The sequence below is a fragment of the Lygodium microphyllum genome, chromosome 6 (assembly GCF_053477565.2).
Source record: "Lygodium microphyllum isolate KBCC chromosome 6, Lygodium_microphyllum_v1.1.10, whole genome shotgun sequence".
Taxonomy (NCBI): Eukaryota; Viridiplantae; Streptophyta; class Polypodiopsida; order Schizaeales; family Lygodiaceae; genus Lygodium; species Lygodium microphyllum.
In genome coordinates this window covers 162,716,131-162,737,334 of record NC_141140.1, presented here as the reverse complement: position 1 = coordinate 162,737,334, position 21,204 = coordinate 162,716,131, and the positions used below count along the sequence as shown (strand labels likewise).

Sequence of the window (21,204 nt, the reverse complement as noted above, 5' to 3'; positions counted from 1 at the left end):
ATCATATGGTAGATGCATTCTACGCTAATTAGCCACTTAAACAACCCCAAAAGAAGCTTAATTTAATGAAAATCCTAAAACATGAAGTGATTCAAGAGAGTTCAGCGAAACCGTAATTTGGAAGGGTCCATCCTCATCTATAAATAGACAGGCTGCCTTTATTCAACCTTAATCCTGTTTGTGCAGGTTTCTCACCCTTGAGTGCAGATTTCAGCTATCAGTTCACACATGTGGCTGTCCAGTCTTTGCGATTATTGCTATCACCTTGCTTTACTACTGTGTTTTACTGCGGCATTCTACTACGGCATTTTACTATAGTGTTTTACTGCGGCATTCTACTGCTACGTTTTTTGTGTAGTCGTCTCAATCTCCTTACACTTTGGTGATTAGCGTTTGGTGTTGCTCTCACTTCGTCACTCTGACTGGTGGTCACAACATTTGGGATCCGTCTTCAGTGAACGTCACTCTTTGATACACTACTCTGCCCTTGGGCACAGTGTAAGTTTGAATACTCTTACATTCATTTATAACATTAATTTACTTCAGAGCCGTGTTCTTTCTATCCCTTCTTCTATTTGTGTTTGGGTTTTTGTGTTTGAGTTTTGAGTTTTGCATTTAGGGTTTGAGTTTCGCTTTTTGTGTTTGTGTTTGTCTCATCGTGCTTTTGTAGTGGTCATACACTCTGTGTTTTCTCAGTGTAAACCCTAGCAGTGCCTTCACATTCTTCTTCACATGGTATTGTGCTCTTATAAAGAGTATCATGCAGATATTGTGGAGTGCTAGTCTTTGCGCGGGGCACACAAGACAACTTGTAACCGAATCATAATGTCATAGACACCTTCTTCTCGTGACCCCATGATGGCTTGTCAGGCTTCTCCATCACTGTTGGCCTTGAGGAGGCAATATAGACTCGGGGAGGAAGACGACACTCCATATTCACCCTTGCCATCACCCTCTATGTTTATACCCATGCCAAATATTTCAGATTTCATTAACCTCACAGAGGAGTTTGAGGCGTACCTACGCAACAAGTATGGACTAGAAGACATCCCTTCTTCCAGTTTTGGCACTTCTTCCGGACTGGTTGGTGAGGTTGGCCATGTTTCTAATCATGGAGGCAATACGACAATTGGGACGACTAGCGATCCATCTTCATTATCTTGGCCAGCAGGCCGTGTGTCAAGTTCGTATAATCCTTTTAAGTTGTTCGAATCAAAACCCTCTCTTGTTTTGCCTTTTGGTGTGCAAGATCCGGATGGTCAAATGTATGTAAATCTTAATAGAGGAGGCTCAAGAAGTTGACATTTATCATTAGGTATATCTACATCTTCTGCTTCATTTGAGAAAGTCAATTACTCTTCTTCTCTCCCTCCCATCCCACCCTCTTCTCTTGAAGCCATATCACCCTCATTTCAAAACCTCGGCTTACATTCCACATCTGCCTTTATCACACTAAGAGTTGGATCTTCTGTCTTCGCTTCTAACACATTCTCATTCCCTATTTCATATTCACATCATGATGCCTCTTTGGGGGGTATTCCACCTCTTAACACTGTCATCTACCCATAGAAACAGGGAACGCCCGTTCCGGGCCTTAGGAACGGATTAACGCGTTCCCACCTGTGTCTACCAGCGAAACGCCCATGGAACGTTCCTGCCCGTTCCCAGCCCTGTTCTTGCCCGTTCTGCACCGTTTCGGGCCGTTCCAACAGCCGTTCCCTGTTTGGAACGGCCGTTCCCTGGAACCCGCATGCTCCCGCCAGCTCCCACCTCTGTCGCCTGCTCCGTCTCCCTCGCCCGCCTGCTCCCGCCTGCCTCGCCTAGGCCCTACCGGCTCCTGCCTCTCCTGCCCGCCTGAGTGAGTGAGTGGGCGTGATCCATTAGGTCACTAAATTGGCACATCGAACATGACCTTTTCAATGCCTACCATACTACTATCCATAATCTAGTTGTCCCATATTGTACCTAGCATATCATGCCACCCTTCTCACTTCCACCATACTACTAGATAAACTAATTTTCAATCTTCCAACTAACTTAATCTATGAGCTCTCTCTCTCTCTCTCTCTCTCTCTGTATATATATTTATATATATATGACGTTCCCTCCGTTCCCGTTCCCTAACTTTAGGTGTTTCCCCCGTTCCGGGGGGTCCCGTTTCCGTTCCCGTTCCCCGTTCCTGGTAACTATGCATCTACCCTTTTCAACAAGCCATTTTGCACTACGAGACGTCGTCATAGGGAATACCATCCTCTAACACAACTTTCTCTACCTTTCCTTATGTAGGCATCTCTTTTTTTTAATTATAGGAAAGGCTGTGATGGACATCCCCCTCACTACCCCTAGCCACACATATCCCATGACCTCTTAGATGTTGGGATTTCCATCCTCTGCTCCATGTGTTCCTATCCCTCCACCATGGGGTACTCATGCGGCGACAATGTCTATTCCTAGTTATCCCATGCAAACATTTGGATCCACTGTGCACACTTCTCGAATGCCTGGTGGGCTCTCTGGGACCCATTCCCAAGTTATTCCTTTTCACCACAGTATCTACCCTATCCACCTTATCCGAGCACTACAACTCTTGTTGCATCGGCCAAGAATGCCTTCATGGATAAGACTCGTTTCAATAGGTTGAAAATTACCACTTGATCTAACTATATGCAGCAAGTGCTTGAGTCTTAGGGTCTTTGGGACCTCATGTTGGTCTTAAGCCTATGCTTGACCCTCATCTAGCTTACCTTGATCACATCCGTCAATGAAGAGGTCACAATGCCATAGCCAATGTTGAGTTGATGCAAGGTTTGCTTCCTGAGTTTCATTCTCAGTTACAACACTTTCCTCTTGTATGAGAATGTTGGAGTCATCTCATTGACAGCTATGCAGCTAGAGATCGTACTCGGTGTATTAACATCAACTTTGAGCTTCAAGAAATTTCCATTAAGAAAGGGGATGATTTGAAAGTCAAGTTGGTTGAATATCGACGGTTACTAGCCGAGTTTGCTACTACTGGATCTCCGAAGTCCGACGATCAAGTCGCGTTTTTCTTGAATAAGTTGCCTGACAAATACTTCCGTTTTATCTAGCACATTATCTCATTGCCTAGATTGTTGATCTTCTACAAGTTCGAGTGTTAGTTTTTGCGTTATGCAAGGCTGCATGATCAAGTCCACAAGAAGTCCTCTACTCACATCTATTCAGAGGGGTGATGGTTGGTTGCCTCTTCTCCGGGCACAAAAACCAACAATGGAAAGAACTCGCAAGATGCGATGGCAAGCCAAAACAAGGGTGATACCACTTTCTCCGATGGAAATAAAGAACCGCGACCCCTTTGGCAGCAAATTCCTAAGAAAAATGGGTTTTATACACATTGCCAGATGTCGAGCCATGTGGAGGAGGAGTGTTGTACCAAGGCCCAAGGTCTTCCTCCTAGAAAACCACAGCAGACTACTACAACTACATAGTGTAGTGGGGCTACGCCTCCTATTGTTGCCTCATTTTCTCCTTTAGCCCCTACAACTGCTAGACATGTGGCACATGGATAGCCTTGGCAGCCTTCCTACTCTACTCTTGAGGGGTTGATTGATTGGTTTGCTAGCACTAATTCTATTGCACTTTATGCATCCATTCCTAGGAACTCCACGGCACCTTTTAGGCCTTCTTTCCCGAATCCCACCTCACCATATGCAATGGTAGCCTCACACTTAGCCGTTTATTTTTAAGTCTTCCGCTACATTTTCACACACATACACATTTGTATTATTGCACTTGTTCATTCAGTTAATTTCTCTATTTTTGTTCTGTTTTTAGAGCATCTCACTATTGACCTGTGATTGTAGATATTGCTCTCTTTTGTAGGATTTGTAGTTCCATCCGTCTTTGTATGGCTTGGTAGGTTACTGGGTAGTTGACAAGCACCCTTTGTCCGGTGCCTTGTCCTCTCTCGGGTGACTTCTTGGACTTCCTTGGTAAGATAACCATTGCCTTTATAGTCTTAGTAGGCCATTGGGTAGCCATCGTGCACCCTTTGTCTGATGCCGTGGCTGCCTTGGGGTGGGACGCCTTGGGCAAAATGGGTTGGCCTTTTCTTCTCACCTTGTTCTGGGCTTGAGAGGGGGTGTTGAGCTAAGAAGTACATTCTATGCTAATTACCACTTAACAACCCTAAAACAAGCTTAATTTAATGAAAACCCTAAAACAAGGAGGGGTTTGAGAGAGTTTGGTGAATCCCTAATTTGGGAGAGTCCATCCTCATCTATAAAGACAAGTTGTCCCCATTTAGCCTTAATCTCGTTTGTGTAGGTTTCTCACCCTTGAGTGCAGATTTCAGTAATCAGCTCACACACATGGCTGTCCAGCCTTTGCAACTGTTGCCATCACCTTGTTTTACTGTTGTGTTTTATTGCGGCGTTTAATTGCTACGTTTTGCTGCTTCGCCCACATCATCAGGTGTCATCCTTGTAGTCGCCTCAGTCTTTTCGCACTCTGGTGATCAGTGTTTGGTGTTTCTCTCACTCTGTCACTCCGATTGGTGGTCACAACACTTGGGATCCGTCTTTGGTGGACGTCACTCTCCGACACATTGCTTTGCCCTTGGGCACACTGTGTACTCTTACATTCATTTACAACATTCATTCACTTCAGAGTTGTGTTTTTTCTATCCCTTTTGCTGCTCGTGTTTGAGTTTCTGTGTTAGAGTTTTGAGTTTTGGATTTAGGGTTTGAGTTTTGCTTTCTGTATCTATGTTTGTCTCGTTGTGCTATTGTCGTGGTCGTACACTCTGTGTTTCCTCAGTGCAAACCCTAGCAGTGCCTCCATACTCTTCTTCATAGAGACTTCACCTCTTCATGCATGTGAGGGATGTATTTTGGGCAAGTTGCACAGATTTGCCTTAAGAAAGGATGGTGTAGTGCGTGCTGTCTGGAAATTGCAGCTTATTCACTTTGATATTTGTGGTCACATGATGACACGTGCACTTGGAGGTCATCTTTACTTTGATGTTTCTTGCTTGTAACATTCTAATAGATCCGTTCCATGTCGGGAGTGGGATGCTTTAGCAAAGCCATTTACCTGGTTGTCGATGCACCGTGCCAGTTGTTTGACCATTGCCCTGGGTGTTTCGCTTGTAGGTCTCGTGTTTGCACTTGACAGTTTTCGGTGTTCGCCCAGTTGCTTTGCCCTGTCATGCCAGCCTTTGGCTCACGCTGTCTGCGTGTCGCTTGCTTGCAAGCTGCAGCCTTGTGCTCTCTCCTTCTCTCTCTCTGTCAGCTAGCTCTCTCTCTCTCTTTGCTCACAAGTGATAGGTCACAATGCTCTCTTCTCTCTCTCTCTAGGTCATAGTATTCATAAATGACTGCTACTAGTTTCTCCCAAGACGAAACTTGGTGCAATGCACCTAGAAATTGGTCATGGTGGGATGAAGTGAATGTAGCGCAATCTGCTAGTGGTGGAGGAGCACATCGATGGACGTGCAAGCTATGTTCTTATGGGCGCACAAGTAGGGCTAGTAAGGTGCGTGCTCATTTCTTGGGAGAGGAAGGAAAAGAAGTGCGCTTTTGCACATGAATGACACCTGAGAAGATGTGAGAGCTTGAGGCATGTGCAACAGATTAGGATGCCTTGGCTCAATTGAGGTGACATGTGGCTATTGATGCCACCACAACATAGTACGGGGGAGTTTCGGAAACGGGAAAAATCGGAGTTTTGGAGTTTCGGAGTTTCGGCCAAATTTTGGAAACGGGGAAACGACGCTTCGGATTGTTCCTCTAAAAAAAATATAGTAATATGTGGGTATGTAAATATATCAATGTCTACAAGAACATGTATTGAAATTTCATTCAAAACTTAGAGTCTTCATATTATATGATTAAAATCATGATTCATTACACATTTCACGAGTCACGAGCCACGACTCATGAGTGAAGATTGAGGAGTCAAGACTGAGGACGCAATGGTTGAAACTTAAGACAACTTAATACAATTAAGACTTAATTTTCAAAATATAAGGTAACAAAATGAATTAGAATTTATGACTTATGAATCATCTATGATGATATGATCTAAACTTTAAAGAGTAGTGAAGATTGGCATTAAGAATAATGGAACAAGAATCAAGATGCATAATAAGTGGGATCAAGATATAATGATAGTAACTATGTCATGTGAATGATCTATTATATCAACATCAATGAACAACCGACAACTCTAGTTTGGACTTTGCAGTGCTAAACTGACTCCTGTATATCACCAGTCATCCGGACTTTGAGGATTTGTGCACCATGTCCTCGTCCGACTCCGAGGTCCTTGATCTAGAAGTTGATGAAGCAGCCTCAGCGTCAGCTTCAGACTCTGGCTCTGACTCTGCCTGTGATGCACGACTACGTGTGGCTCTCACTCTAACCCTCCTCTGTGCACGAGTCTCATGCACGGTGGCGATAGCTCCTCGTAGAGCATGGAGTAGATATCTCACTCCTCCTGTGGTATCTGCGGAATATCACACACCTTCTCTATATCAATCTTGTCAACATTCATCTGTAAAGGTGAATGAGACAAAGATATATCATATGAGAGGAGATTCAATATGTTCAATGTTCAAACTTCATATATATCACAATTTACAATTCAACTTCCAAGCAAATTAGCAATGTTAAGTGTCAAGGACTCAAGGTTAAAAAGTTAATTATACATAATACTAATCATTACCGATTTATCTGTGAAGGCTCAGGGGACAGAGCGGTCCTCTCAAGAAGTTGGAGATTGCAATGGCAAAACACTAAACGCTCCAACTGGGCGGTTGTGAGCTTGTTTCTCTTTTTGGTGTGGAAGAGGATCCATGTGCTCCAGTTCCTCTCAGCAGGCCTTGAACGACAATCTTGCGAGAGGACCCGAATGACAATGCGTTTCTAGTCAAATTTAAGAGATTGAGGTTAAGTAATTGGCAATTGCTAATATGCATTAGATAATCAAGATTCAAAATATAAAAATCACCAGTCACATACCAAAGTAGGAGCATAATTACCGTATTTCTCCCACCAAGAGACAGGTTGAAGCTGTGTCTCTCGAAGTCTAGCTGTGGGTCGGCCAAAATGAAGAGGATGATTGCAGAATGTCAGCAAATCATTCTCTACTCTTCTCATCATGTCTATATCATCCCCTGTGAGGTGCCTCATGTACTCCATGAAGCCCTCCTTTAACTCCTCGCTAGTGTACTGCTCCTCTCTAAGCCAAAGGGGATGCAAGATATGTGCGACAACATGGATTGGTTTATGGAACCAATCCCATCGTGCATTCCACACTGCACGAATTTCATCAACTCTATAGATAAAATATGTTAAAAACTTAGAAGTTAGAATAATGATCAATCATCAAGGAGTTGTTAATACCAAATAATTACATGTGTAAAAGTTAAACAAAAACTTACTTGTCTTGGGACAAAAAGCTGTTGCGAAGCAATGTCTCGTCAATTTTATCCATATACTCATATAGAAGTCCCAAAGTATTCCCCTCCATATCAATGATACACAATACAGTGTAAATAGGAGTGAGACTTTTCACCAATGCCTCTGCCTCAACCCACCAACTCTCATTTAAAATATTGCGCCTAAAAGCAAGAGCCTTTGAAGACTCTCTCTCACTCCATGTGAGCCATTCCTGGCATGCAATGGTCCATATCAAATTTGGATGGAACCGTATCAACCTCTCCAATAAAATAAACATATAAGTAAATCGAGTGGTGGAGGGCTTCAATAGCTCAAGTGTGCTATTGGCCCGACACATGCTTGTGACGGATGGCCTCTTCTTCACAAATCTTACCATGCTTGTCGTCGTCTTGAAAATGTCATCCACCCAAGATATTTGCCCAACATATTCAATAAGCAAGTCAAGGCAATGGGATGCACATGGAGTCCATACTATGCTAGGAAACTCCTTCTCAAGCATACGTCCCATAGACACACAATTGCTTCCATTATCTGTCACCACCTGTACCACATTTTGGACTCCTATGTCCATGATGACCTGTCGCATGTGCTCCCAAATGAAAGCTCCTGTGATGGTAAGATCTGAGGTAGAGGCATCGATGGCCTTAATGAACATGGTGCCTTTACATGAAGACATCAAAACATTGTAAACATTCCTTCGGCTCTTATCTGACCATCCATCGCATAATATTGTGCATCCATATTTCACCCATGTCTCCTTCAAGGGCTCCAATTGAGTCTCTATGGATGCTTTCTAATTTCAAAGCTCCCATGTGCGTAATGCATCCGCGGATGGACCTTTCCACTCACACCTTGTGCGGCTTATTGGCTTGATTGTCTTCTTCCATTGATGTGTAGTGGCCACATTGAAAGGGATAGCACACTGAATAAATAAGCGTGTGAGTTTCCTAGTTGCCTCTACAATTGCCTGCCTCTGAAGTCCTGCATGGACACTTGCCCTTTTGCCCACCACCACTAGAAGATGGCAACGGGGTCCTTTTTGCACTTGGACCCGATACGGATATGGATGCACTTCTAATGGATTAAAGAAGAAGAAGAAGAAGAAGAAGAAGAAGAAGAAGAAGAAGTTTGAAGGAGAAGGAGAAGAAGAAGAGTTAAAGGAAGAGGAAGAAGGGGAAGAGGAAGAGGAGGTGGGAGCTGGCTACTGCAGGTCCGAGGAGGAGGCGGCCCGAGGCGAGACTCCAGAGCTATGCGAGCGACACGAAGTGGGGAAGGAGAATCACAAGTGAGTTTTGGCGCTGGATAACCATGCGAAACGGGGCCGGGCCGTAGGATCCCGAAACAGCGTGCTCCCATTTCTGTCCCGGTCCGAAACGGCTGGTCCGTTTCGGACTTGCCGAAACGCCGTTACGGGGTACATAGCACCACAGGCAGTACCCTCTTCGATATGGGCTACAACTACATCCTCATCATTCCATGTTCAAAGTGTATTGGAGGTTGGGGCATCTACTTGTGATATACCCTGTATACAACGATAGAGTACCCTCGAGGCTTTGTGGGATCGGTAGGAGGAGGAGACTAATGCTATTGTCGCTCGCTTTTTCTATGCTGATCACATTGCCTTTCATATTGCGACGTAAAATTCATAAAATAATAAATGTCTGTTGTTTCTATTAATGAAAGGAATCTTAATGATTAAACCTGATTTTGATCTTCGTAGTTTGTATCCAATACTACACGTGCGAAATTTGAAATGATGATATGTATTGTGTTTAACAATCAATTAGGTTGGAGGTCTTCAAGGGAATGCTGAATAAGGTTGCTAAATATGGTCCTACTTACATGCCATCATCATCAGTGCACTTGCGTATCACTCTCTTGGAGAGGGAGAGATGCAAGGGTGAGCAGATTGCAAGGGATACGAAGATGCTTTGGGTATGCCATGGTGTGAGATTGATTTTTGTAGATGGATGGAGTGATAGCTGTAGGAGATCCATTCATGGGCTAGTAGCATATTCTTGTGGTGAGATGTACTTTCTTTCATCTCATGAAGCTTTAGGCATAGGCAAGAGTGGTGATGTACTCGCCTATTAGTGGATAGACAGCATTGAGATGATTGGGCCACAAAATGTTGTAGTATTCATGTTAGATGGTGAGCCAACAAATTGAGCAATTGGTGCTATAGTTGAGAGCTACTATCCCCACATTAGAGTTTGTTTTTGCATGGCTCATCGTTTAAATAATCTTCTTAAGAATATTGGTAAGCTTTCATGGGTTGACCTGACCATTACTAAAATTGTTGAGATGGTGAACTTTGTGGTCAACTGTCAATATGTTTGTCATGAATTTTCAAAGAAGTCTAAAAAGATTCTCCTTAAGTACTCTGACACTCACTTTGCTTACAACTCGTTGATGCCGGGTCATTTGAGGGAGTGTAGTGGTGCATTGAGACAAGTAGTCATTAGTGATGAGTTCACAAGCTTCCCTTTGGCTTCTACTCCTGTAGGGATGTCATGGATAGACACACCTGAAGGCATGGGATTTTGGGATGAGGTGAAGAGGATTGACGCCATGGTTCAGCTCGTTATACACTTATTGCGCCTCATAGATGCGATGTAGTTATGTATTGGCAAGGTCTATGAGGCTATGGATAGAATCATTGAGTGCCTAGAGGAGTTGCTGCCAGATGAGGATCAATATGATGAGATCCACACCTTATGTGTGACACGTTGGGATGCCTATTTGTCTCCTTTGCATTCAGCAACATACATGTTGGACCCAGAGTTTTAGGGTCGTGGGCAAGAGAGTGACAGGGAGGTTAGTGATGGCTGGAGGCATACAGTTCTTGATATCGAGATGAGGTGCATTGTGAAGGACTAGCTTGCACTCTATAGGAATTTCCCTGGTTCATATTGTTGTGGTGATGCAAAGGTGGAGAGGTTCACTAAAGGTGGTCATCTGTGGTGGGAGGATTATGGATATGATGGCCCTCATCTTCAGCGCCTAGCAATTTGCATTTTGAGGCAGGCTATTAGCTCCTCTTGTTTGGAGCAATTGTGGAGCTCTTATAGCCACATTTGTGTCCAAGAAAAGGAGCAGCCATGGTGTGCAGAAGGCTAGTGATCTTGTCTTCGTTAGTGCAAACTTATGTATGGTTTGCGATAATGTGATTGAGAAGGCCAATCCCTTTATTGAATCGGGGATGAAGTAGGAGGAGAAACATATAGTAGGGCAGGTCCTAGACTTGGGAGAGATTGAGGAGGCAACATAGGAGGTATCAGAGGAGACCATTGGTGCCATGGCAGATGAGTCTTGAGGTTCTAGAGGCTAGGACTTGAGCCTTGAGGATGCCCGATGTTGTCATGCCACATTAATGTCTATATCATGACTCGTATGAGCTTGAGTCTTAGAGTATATGATGTATGATGTATGATCATTGATGTATCTTTTTGATGTCTAGTTCCCAATGTGATCATGTGATGTATCGTTTTGCTAGTTTATTGAGTATTCACTGCTTAGTACATACTACATTTATATATTATGGCTCTTGACTCTCGAGTCTTGACACCTAGGACTCTAAAGTTTAATCATTAGAGTTTTAACTTTTTTTGATTGTGTGCACTTTGTATTATGTATTCAGGTCTTATTTGAAATTTTCAATTTTGCAACATCAATTGGCCTTAATAATACAACATATCTTGCGCACAGCTGCCACCACCATTCATGGCACATGCAATTATCAATATGATGTTTAAACTATGCTTTTAGACTTAAGAGTGTCTTTGAATACTTGTGAAGCTGTCTGATGTAGAATTATTTTCTAATTTCCCGTTCCCCCTGTTCTCGGAATGGGACCTCCCTGTTCCAATCGCATTCCGATTCCCTGGTTCCTAGCATGCACCTGCGTTCCAATCGCGTTTCCTGTTCCCTGTTCCATTTGGCTGTGGGTTTAGCACAAGGAATCCTATCGAGTGACGGAGTATGAGAATTTGATGAGGAAATCCTAGGTAGTGACAAATATTAGTTGTAAGAGAATTTGATGAAGATGATCCTTCTCTAGTTGGCTCTTTCTTAATGTGCAGGAAAGTAATATGTTGATAATATGACATGCATAGATTGCTAAGTGGCCGTTTCTCTTGTATTCACAATATTGCTATCATAATATGAGTAGGAGAATGATTTTCAATTTGGATTTCTTTGGAGACTTTTCTTATTCAGCTGACACCCCTTTTATTTGTGAAATCTTTTCGGTCGCATGCTAAAGAAAACACACACACTCACACACCTGCCCACACACCCACATCTTTTCCCTCACATACCAAATAGAAAACTGCCATGTGAGGTAGATTACTAGCTTGCATCACCTGATTTCTTCAAAATATCTGCTGGATCTTTTGGAGGAGTCACTGGGGCTCTTAATAGAATGATATATATGCTTTTTTTTTGTTGAAAAAAGAACTGAAGTGTGATTTGTGAGATTTGCGCTCCAGGTTTGACCTTGTTTAACAATATATGTACCTGCTGTAATCAATGTCTCTGAGTTGATTTTGTTTGACAAAGCTATTTTTGCTTCAGGTTACTGTGCATGTCAAGGATCATACAGAATGCTATGAGTGCCAATCAAAAGAACTGCCCAAAACATATCCTGTTTGCACAATAACAAGCACACCTTCAAAGGTATTGCACTTTCAATTGAACTTGACATTTCAATTTATCGGTCCTTTGGGCTTTCAGTATAATTTTTGACAGATTGTCCTTTGTTTTTTTCTCGTCTACCTATACATGATGTCTTGACATCCCTCTCAAGTAGAGTTTTGAGGCTGAAACACAATCACAGAATGGCTTGTTGCAAACAATTGTCTGTACTTTTGATTGCCACCACCTCATCTTTTTCCTCTAGGTTCTTGCATGGGTAACCCATTTTTTTGTTGGCAATTTGAACAATGCCATGCATGCAGTGTGCAGATCTGTAAAATTTTTTGATGCTAATCTCTAACTCTGCATGCAGCCTGTTCATTGTATCGTTTGGGCTAAAGATCTTCTCTTTGGAAGACTTTTTGGAGACAAGAGCCAGGCTAGTGATCTCGTTGTTCACTCAGATGATCAGAATACACCCTCAGATGTAGAAAATGCCGAGTTTTTTGAGTTGAAGAATGGTGAGACATACGAGTCTTATGCTTGCAGAGTTTTTGATGGTGTTTTTGGCCACAATATCATTGTTGCTTTGAAGAACGAAAATACTTGGAAGACGAGGAAAAAGCCTCGGGCATTGTACTTGCATGATATCTTGCCGGATTACCAAGGCTCAAATGATGAGTTTAGTGCCTGTAATGGCCTCAGTGAGCACAAAGTTTCAGCATCTAAGTTGTTGGGATTGACGAATCCTCAAGCAGTATGGAGCTTGAAAGATAATGCACGAGTCTTTCTACAAGCTCTACAATTATTTTTTACAGCACGTCAAAAGGTGAGATATTACGAATTTCTGAAACGATCATGAGAAGTGAACCATTCTACTGTCTAATTCAGTTGTGGGGCATCTGTAAAATGTAACACAATTTGGTGGAACAGGATATTGGGAATTTGATTTTTGACAAGGATGATCAGCTGGCTGTTGAGTTTGTCACAGCTGCATCAAATTTGCGCTCCTTTTGCTTTGACATTCCCATGCAGAGTTTGTTTGAGGCCAAAGGCATTGCAGGAAATATTGTGCATGCAATAGCAACCACGAATGCAATAATATCTGGTCTGATTGTTCTGGAAGCAATAAAGCTTCTTACCACTATGATAGACAATTGCAGGTAGATTTATGTTGTGGTGATTTTGGGTGAGCATAACATACATGATATCCTTTCAGATTTATTTAAATATCTACCTGTTAATGAATTTTGGGTCGTGGAATTTGTGTTTGCTCAATAGGACAAGCTATTGTTTGGAGTATCCAAGAAGACAGCTGCTGCTTATGCCTGCAGAACTTGCAGGCCCAAAGCCATCTTGCTATGTCTGCTCTAAGGTGTTAAAGTTTGTGAAAGAACACTGCAATTTCTTCTTATTTGCTGTTTTCTGACTTGATTACAAGCTGACATTGCATTATTCTACTGCCTTTTCCATCCCCTAGACCATACTATGTTTGGAGGTCAATACATCAAAAACCAAGCTGAAGGATTTTATAGAAAAGATTGTCAAGGGAAAGCTTTCTGTGAACTCCCCAATAATCATGCAAGATACGTGTCTCATCTATGAGACAGGAGATGATTTGGAAGAAAACATGGTTGCACAATACAATGCAAATCTGGATAAGGTTTGTTGACTGCCTGGAAATAAAATAATGAGGCTTATGGTTGAAGCACATTGCCTATTTATCAAAGCTTTAATTTTTGTTGCCTAATCTTCGTATGCAGAATTTCAAGAGTTACAATAGTTGTCAGATGTGACAATATCATCACAAAAAATAGCAGTAGAAGAGTGGTTCAGAAGCTGAGTAATTTGATCATGTCCAAGCTAATTATTGTTCACTGAAGGAGCCATTTGTTATGGAATTAAGGCTCAGGGGGATGGGGAGGGCAGGGGGTGGGTGTTGAGAAACCACATCATTCAGTATAGTTTCCCTTCTTCATTCCTGTTTTGGTTTCAGTTTCCAGCCCCAAAAAGGCTTTCTAGGGTCTTCTGAGAGTGTTGGAGTGCTGTACAAGAGACTTCAGTGGGCAAGACTCAAGACTGTTCATGCCTAGATATACGGCACCTCCCATTCATTCCTTACCCACTTCTTTCATTCACTTTGTGAGACCGTCATCTCTCTCTCCTCTCCTTCCACTGTCTCCATCCTTGTTGCCAGGCACGAGTCTCCAGCTTCCTTGGGCTGCATTCATGGTGGCAGTGGCTTCTTCCTCTCCAACTGGGGACCATTCCATCATCATGGTGACAGCATCCTGAGTGTCTATTTCTTGCGTTTGACATCTTCTAGCCTTCCCCTCCAGCTGGCGTCCACCACCACCATCATCCAGGTGTCAAAATTTCAGTCCCTGTCCTCTGTGTTTGCCAGTGAGGAGGTTGTTTCCATTTGTGTTTGTTGCATTTGGTGTCTCCAAAACAACTGGTGACCTTCATCTCTCCAGGCGTTAGCATTTGGGCTGTTCTCTCTTGCATTTAGCAGCTCACACCCTTTAGCCATCTTTGTTTTTGCAGTTTGGACCCTATTTCACCACTTGGTGTCACATCACAGCTAGTGCCTCCATCTTTAGAGACTGCTTATATTTGCCTTTTTGGTTTCTGGTTCTTCCGTCTTCTCCAATGTCACTCCCTAGTAGCTGTTGTTAGTCTTCAGGCCTGTGTTTGCAGACTCTGAGGCTCGTCATTCTCCAATGGTAGTCTCTTTGCTCCAGGCATCCCAGTAATCATCCTTGAGATGCGGATTTAGAGGCTCCTCATTCTCCAACGGTAGTCCTCCTACTCTAGGTGACACCTCACCATCCTTGCGTTTGTAGACTCATAGGCTTCTTTGGTAGTCTCCTTGCTCCAGGGCATCCTTCATGCTATGACACCTTTGTATCGGATTCACTTTATTATTTCATTCATTCATCTGAGTTTCATTTCTCTTCTCTTTTCTTCTCAGTGTTTGCCGTATACACTTTGTCTTTCTCCTTGCAAACCCTATTGTCTCTTTGGTTGCTTAGTCATTTCTTGACAGTGGCCACAAAAACCACTTTGACAAATAGTGAAATATGCACTATGAGAGATGATAATATAAGAGATTTCTCAATAGGCATGTATATGGACCAAAGCCTTGATCCTAGAAGTGTTCAACTAAGTGGGTACCCAAACATAAGCCTATGGAGAAAATGGTCTCCAAACCCAAAAGAAGTTACACTTTGATATTTGGAGCTTGTCTCACAAATAGAGATGCTATAGAGGGCAAAAGTAAAACAAATCCACTTGCTTTGGAAGCTTGCACCTTCACACCACTTTGAAAGAAAAGTGAAAAAATGAACACTTGTAAGAGATGGGATAGATCGAAGCTCAGCTTAGAGTACACAGTTGATAGTGAAGAGTGTGAGAGTGAAGACATGACTCCCAATACAATAATTAAAGAGCAATGTGCAAGTACAAAGTACAACCCTTAAATCTTAGGGTTGTTAATGTGCGTTCACACCCAAAGGTGTAAAACACCCTAAGTGCTTGAATTGTGTAACATAAGCACATAAAATGAAGAAGAATATAATTGGGGGAAAAAACCTCTCATAAGGAGAGTAAAAAGTGCCCCAGTGTTCTACCGAGGATCGCCGACACTCCTTTGTGAGCGTAGGCGTGAGTCAAACCCAACAAACCCCCCGGGAGTGAAGAGTGATCAGCATACAAGGATCATCCACTTAAGGAGATCAAATTTAAAGCATTGCAGAATGCTTCAAATTTGTCGCGAGGAAGAGCTTTGGTGAAGATGTCTGCCACATTACTAGTGGTAGGACAGTAGACAAGACTGATATCTCTTGCATGTAGCCTCTCTTTGACAAAGTGATAGTGGATCTCTATGTGTTTCGTGTGTGCATGAAACATTGGGTTCCGTGCCACTATAATGGTACTCTGACTATTAGTAAACAAAGGAGTAGGCGCCGTGACAGATACATCAAGATTAGCCAACAAACGTCTCAGTTATACACATTCAATTGTGGTAGTGAAAGCTGCCTTGTATTCAGCTTCACAAAACGATGTGGCAACAACGGATTTAAGCCAAGAGATGCAAGATGAGCCAAGAAAGAAACAATTTCCACTCATAGAGTGATGCGAATCAAAATCACCAGCCCAATCCGAATCATTGTAAGCATGTAGTTGCAATGGTCCCCCCTTTGGCATAAAGTAATCCAAGAGTCCTAGTCCCGTGCAAGTAATGAAAAACACACTTCACAGCTTGCCAATGTGACATGCGTGGGTTGTGCATATATTTGCTCAGGGCTGAAATTGCAAACCGAATATCTGGCCTTGTGTTGGATAAATAAATGAGACATCCAACTGTTCGAGAGTATGTATGGATGTCAAACAAATCACTGTCATCATGCAAGGACAACTTGAGTCCACTCTCCATTGGTGTGCAAAATGGCTTGCAGTCTTGTAAGACAAACCTCTCAAGAAGTCTACCAATATATCTGGATTGTGACAATCCAATGCCTCTAGCATCATGAATGAACTGAATGCCCAAATAGTAGTGCAAAGGCTCTAAGTCTATGTTGGGTGTAAAGGCCCTTTACGTGCTCTCCCATGTATAAATTACTTCACATATGTGAACCCACCCTAACGGGTGTAAGTGTACCGTATCCTAAGTATAAATATATTCTTTCATTCTTTGTGTGTACCACATTGGTACACCCATTTTCGACAACTCTCACTCTATCAATGTTAAACACTCTTTAGCTCTCAGTCCTTGAACTCCTCGATCACTGTGTTTGCTCTCAGCTCACAGCTCTCACTCTCTATATGCTTCCGCTTTGTCTCTGCAAACTGGTATCAGAGCCAATGGCTCACGCAAGCAGGCAATTGGTCTGTCATGCTGTTGAGGAGTAGACGAGCAGGTATCAGGCGACTGACTGGTCGGATGCAGCTAATGTGCCAAGTGTCAACAATTGGGTTCAGGTTGAACATGCAAGGCATCAACAGTCGGGCTAGGTGAGTGGTCGTGTGCAGGTGTAATGGAAGTCTGTCGCAGACTTATTACTGATAAAACTGCGTGATGGGATTGGAGGAGATTGTGTGACGGGGTGAGATTGCATGACGGGGCGACTTGCGCGATAGGATTGGAGGCGTGTGACACGATGAACGGGCTGCATGAAAGACAGGCAGAAGGTCAACGAGATTTTCTTTTAATTTTTCTTCACCTTACTTTTCCCCCTTCTATGAGGTGTTCACACCTATAAGCATAGAGTGCAAATCTGTGTCTCAAAATTCGGGGCTTTTTCCGAATTTGGTGCCTGACACATATTGCTGTGATCTCTTGACCATAAATTGCAGACATTGAGTGCACATGCCTCAAATTTTTTTTTGGGGATTCTCAAATGCAAATGAAATTTTTGCTTGGATGAGCCAATTTCTTGGAAATTGTGCACTGTTGGACCCCACAATTTGAGGCTTTTGCAGAAGTTGTGAAATTTCTACAACATTAGCCCGCACTTGATGCTCGGGATGATGTATTTATGCAATTGGAGTAGATTCATTGCCGAAATTTTGGGGCTTTTCACATTGGTGATGTATTTTTGAGTCATGTTGAGACTGGACAATGAAATTTACAGGAGATTCACTATTGAGTTGGAGTCTTTATAGGGGTCATTGCATTGGGGAATTTTGGTGATGTACTACTGAAGTGGGAGCTATTCTCAATGCAAATGTATCAAATTTGATTCGTGCACATGCTGTAATCAGTACTCGAGACTGAAATTTGCAGCTAAACATCTGCTTCTTGGACACTTTGGAAGTACAAGAGTGTGTACTTGCTGTTACAATTCAGAAACCTTGCTATTGGCTGAAAGCATTCAGCCCGTTATTGCAGTTGTGTATTGCTGAAAATGGATGGCAGTGCATCTACATTTGACACAAAGAATCTCTTTGAGATTCATAAATTTGACGGAAATGGTTTTGATCTTTGGAAAGATCGTATGCACGGTATACTCTTTCTAAAGGATTGTGATGATAGTTTAGAAGAACATAAGCCTGTTGCTTTGTCAAATGAGGATTGCGCTAAAATGAATAAAAAGGCCATTACTTACATTAAAATGGCCATCACAGATGACATTTTGGTTGATATAAAGGGGCTTGATACTGCATATGTAGTTTGGAAAAAGCTTAAGGCTACTTATGAAAATACAACTCTTGTCAATCAGGTACATCTCATGTGGAAGTTGGTCAACTTGAAGCTTGATGAGTCCAAACCTGTTTCAGAGCATTTGAATGCTTTCATTGGTATTTTGAGTCAGTTACAGGATGCAAGTTTGCTAGCTTTTGATCCTAAATTGAGGGCTATCTTCTTGCTCATGACCTTGCCCGATTCATGGGAAGCATTGGTTGTGTCATTGAGCAATAACCCTAACTTGACATTTGATGGTGTGCGTGGTTCTATTTTGAATGAAGAGATTAGACGCAAGGCAAGTGGGGAAAACAGTGGATCAGCCTACAATGTAAGAGGAAGACCTGAAAAAAGGTATAATGTTGTAAATAAAACCAAAAATCACAACAAAAGCAAGTTTAAATAGCAATATGTAACTTGTTATCATTGTGGTTGCAAAGGGTATAAAAAGCCCGATTGCAGGTATTTTAAAAAGGAACAAGAACAGAAGAAGCAGGCTAATGCAAAAGGCATAAAGAATGACAAGGATGGCAGCTCTACCCCTAAAGAGATAGAAAAAGCAAACGTAGTATCGACTGTTGTTATTGAGGAGATAGAAGATGATAAAGATGCTGATTTGTTGGTTGCATTTTCAGATCTGCTTGCTATGACAGTTGAGGACATGTATATCACTAAAACAGATATGATAGATGCTTTGTTGTTAGCTCATCTCATTGAGCCAGATGAAAATGGGCAGCAAGGGGAGGCTGAACATCAGCTTGAGCACCAAAATCAGCATGCTGAAAATGAATTACAGCAGCCTGAACTTGTATTACAGCAACCCGAACATGCAGTTCAGCAACCAAACGATGAGGTCACTGACATTCGCTTGGATGTGGATCCACTACCTGATAACGTAGATCATTGGGTAAGAAGGTCTACACGTGTTAGAAGACCTATGGAAAGATTTGATCCTTCTTTGGATTGCATTTTGCTCATAGATGAAGGTGAGTCTCTTATGTATAAAGAAGCCTTATCATGTGAGTTAAAGAAAAGTGGGAGCTAGCTATGTAGGAAGAAATGAAGTCATTGTATCAGAATGATACTTGGGATTTGGTTATATTGCCCAAGGATAGAAAAGCCATTTCTAACAAATGGGTCTATAAAATAAAATGTGTGGATGGCAAATCCAAATACAAAGCCAGACTTGTGGCTGAGGGCTATACACAAAAGGAGGGCATTGATTTTCAGGAAGTGTTTTCTCCTGTTGTCAAAATGACCATTCTTTGAGTGTTATTTGCTATTGTAGCATCTATGGATCTTGAACTTGATCAGATGGATGTTAGAACTGGATTTCTGCATGGTGATTTGGAAGAAGAGCTGTACATGAAACAGCCCGAAGGCTTTGGTATACACAGAAAGGAGCATTTGGTATGTAAGCTTAAGAGGAGCTTATATGGTTTGAAACAAGCTCCTAGACAACGGTATAAAAAGTTTGATGCCTTCATGCTCTCACATGGTTTTAAAAGGAGTAGTGCAGATCACTGCTTATATATTAAGAAGGCTGATGATGAAAGCCTTATTATACTTGTGCTTTATGTGGATGATATGCTTATTGCTGATAAGCATAAAAGCTTGATTAATGCATTGAAAATGTAGCTGAATTCAGCCTTTTTCAATGAAGGATTCGGGTGCAGCTGATCATATTTTGGGCATGTGTGTCACACGAGATAGAGAGCAACAACTCTTATTTCTCTCACAAGAAAAGTACATCAGCAAAGTACTTAATCGTTTTTCTATGTCTAATGCTAAGCCTCTTGGTGTACCTTTTCCACCCTACCTTAAGCTTAGCAAAGCAGATTGCCCAAAAGATAACAAGGTAGCCAATACCATGAAGGGTGTTCCTTATGCTTCAGCTTGTGGTTTACTCATGTATGCTATTGTTGCTACTAGATCTGACATTGCTTACGCAGTGGGAGTTGTAAGCAGGTTCATGCCAAATCCTAGCAAAGCACATTGGGAAGTTGTGAAACGTATCTTACGGTATCTTAAGGGCACACAAAGAAAATGTATTTGCTATGGCAAGGGTACGTTGGATCTGCAAGGGTATTGTGATGCAGACATGGCAGGTGACTTGGATACTCGCAAATCTACTAGTGGGCATATCTTTACCTTGACGGGTGGGGCGGTTTCTTGGTACTCTAGATTGCAAAAAATAGTAGCACTCTCTACCACTAAAGCTGAATATATTTCAGCCACTGAGGCTTCAAAAGAAGCAGTTTGGCTTGGTTGTTTGGTCAAGGATTTTGGGCTGCCTACCAAAACACTTGTACTTAGATATGATAGCCAAAGTGCTGTATGCCTGGCTAAGAATGCCATTTTTCATGCACGTACCAAACATATTGATATTCGGTATCATTTTATCAGACAGGTGTTGGATGATGGTCTAGTCACCCTGACTAAGATCAAATCACAAGATAACCCTGCGGATGTTCTCACTAAAAGTCTTACAAAGGCTCCACATGAGCATTGCATTAGACTTGTGGGAGTTGGTTAAAGGTTCGCTTAGGACCTTTAAGTGGGAGGTTGTTGGGTGTAAAGGCCCTTTACGCGCTCTCCCGTGTATATATTACTTCACACATGTGAATCCACCCTAACGGATGTAAGTGTACCGTACCCTAAGTATAAATACATTCTTTCATTCTTTGTGTGTACCACACTGATACACACCCATTTTCGACGACTCTCACTCTATCACTGTCAAACACTCTAGCTCTGAGTCCTTGAACTCCTCGATCACTGTGCCTGCTCTTAGCTCACAGCTCTCGCTCTCTATTTGCTTCCGCTTCGCCTCTGCACTCTAACATCTCAAAAGTTTGTTGTAAACTTTGTTTGAATGCTGAAATCTGATCAGCATGTGTCCCTGTGAGTAGAAGATCAACTACATAAAGACATTTTACT

The 21,204-nt window shown here is 42.3% G+C and overlaps 1 protein-coding gene and 1 pseudogene across 2 annotated transcripts in view; one reads left to right on the top strand and one right to left on the bottom strand.

Moving 5' to 3' along the window:
- The window catches only part of SAE2 (SUMO-activating enzyme 2), a 56,149-nt gene that overhangs the window by 15,527 nt on the left and 19,418 nt on the right, over positions 1–21,204 (top strand). For both annotated transcript variants that reach the window (XM_087680391.1, XM_087680390.1), the window contains exons 5-9: positions 12,018–12,119; positions 12,451–12,906; positions 13,011–13,240; positions 13,359–13,452; positions 13,558–13,740. In XM_087680391.1, coding sequence (XP_087536517.1) covers positions 12,018–12,119; positions 12,451–12,906; positions 13,011–13,240; positions 13,359–13,452; positions 13,558–13,740 — 1,065 coding nt within the window. The remainder of the gene's footprint in view (positions 1–12,017; positions 12,120–12,450; positions 12,907–13,010; positions 13,241–13,358; positions 13,453–13,557; positions 13,741–21,204) is intronic.
- On the bottom strand, positions 6,228–8,097 carry LOC148035358 (uncharacterized; annotated as a pseudogene).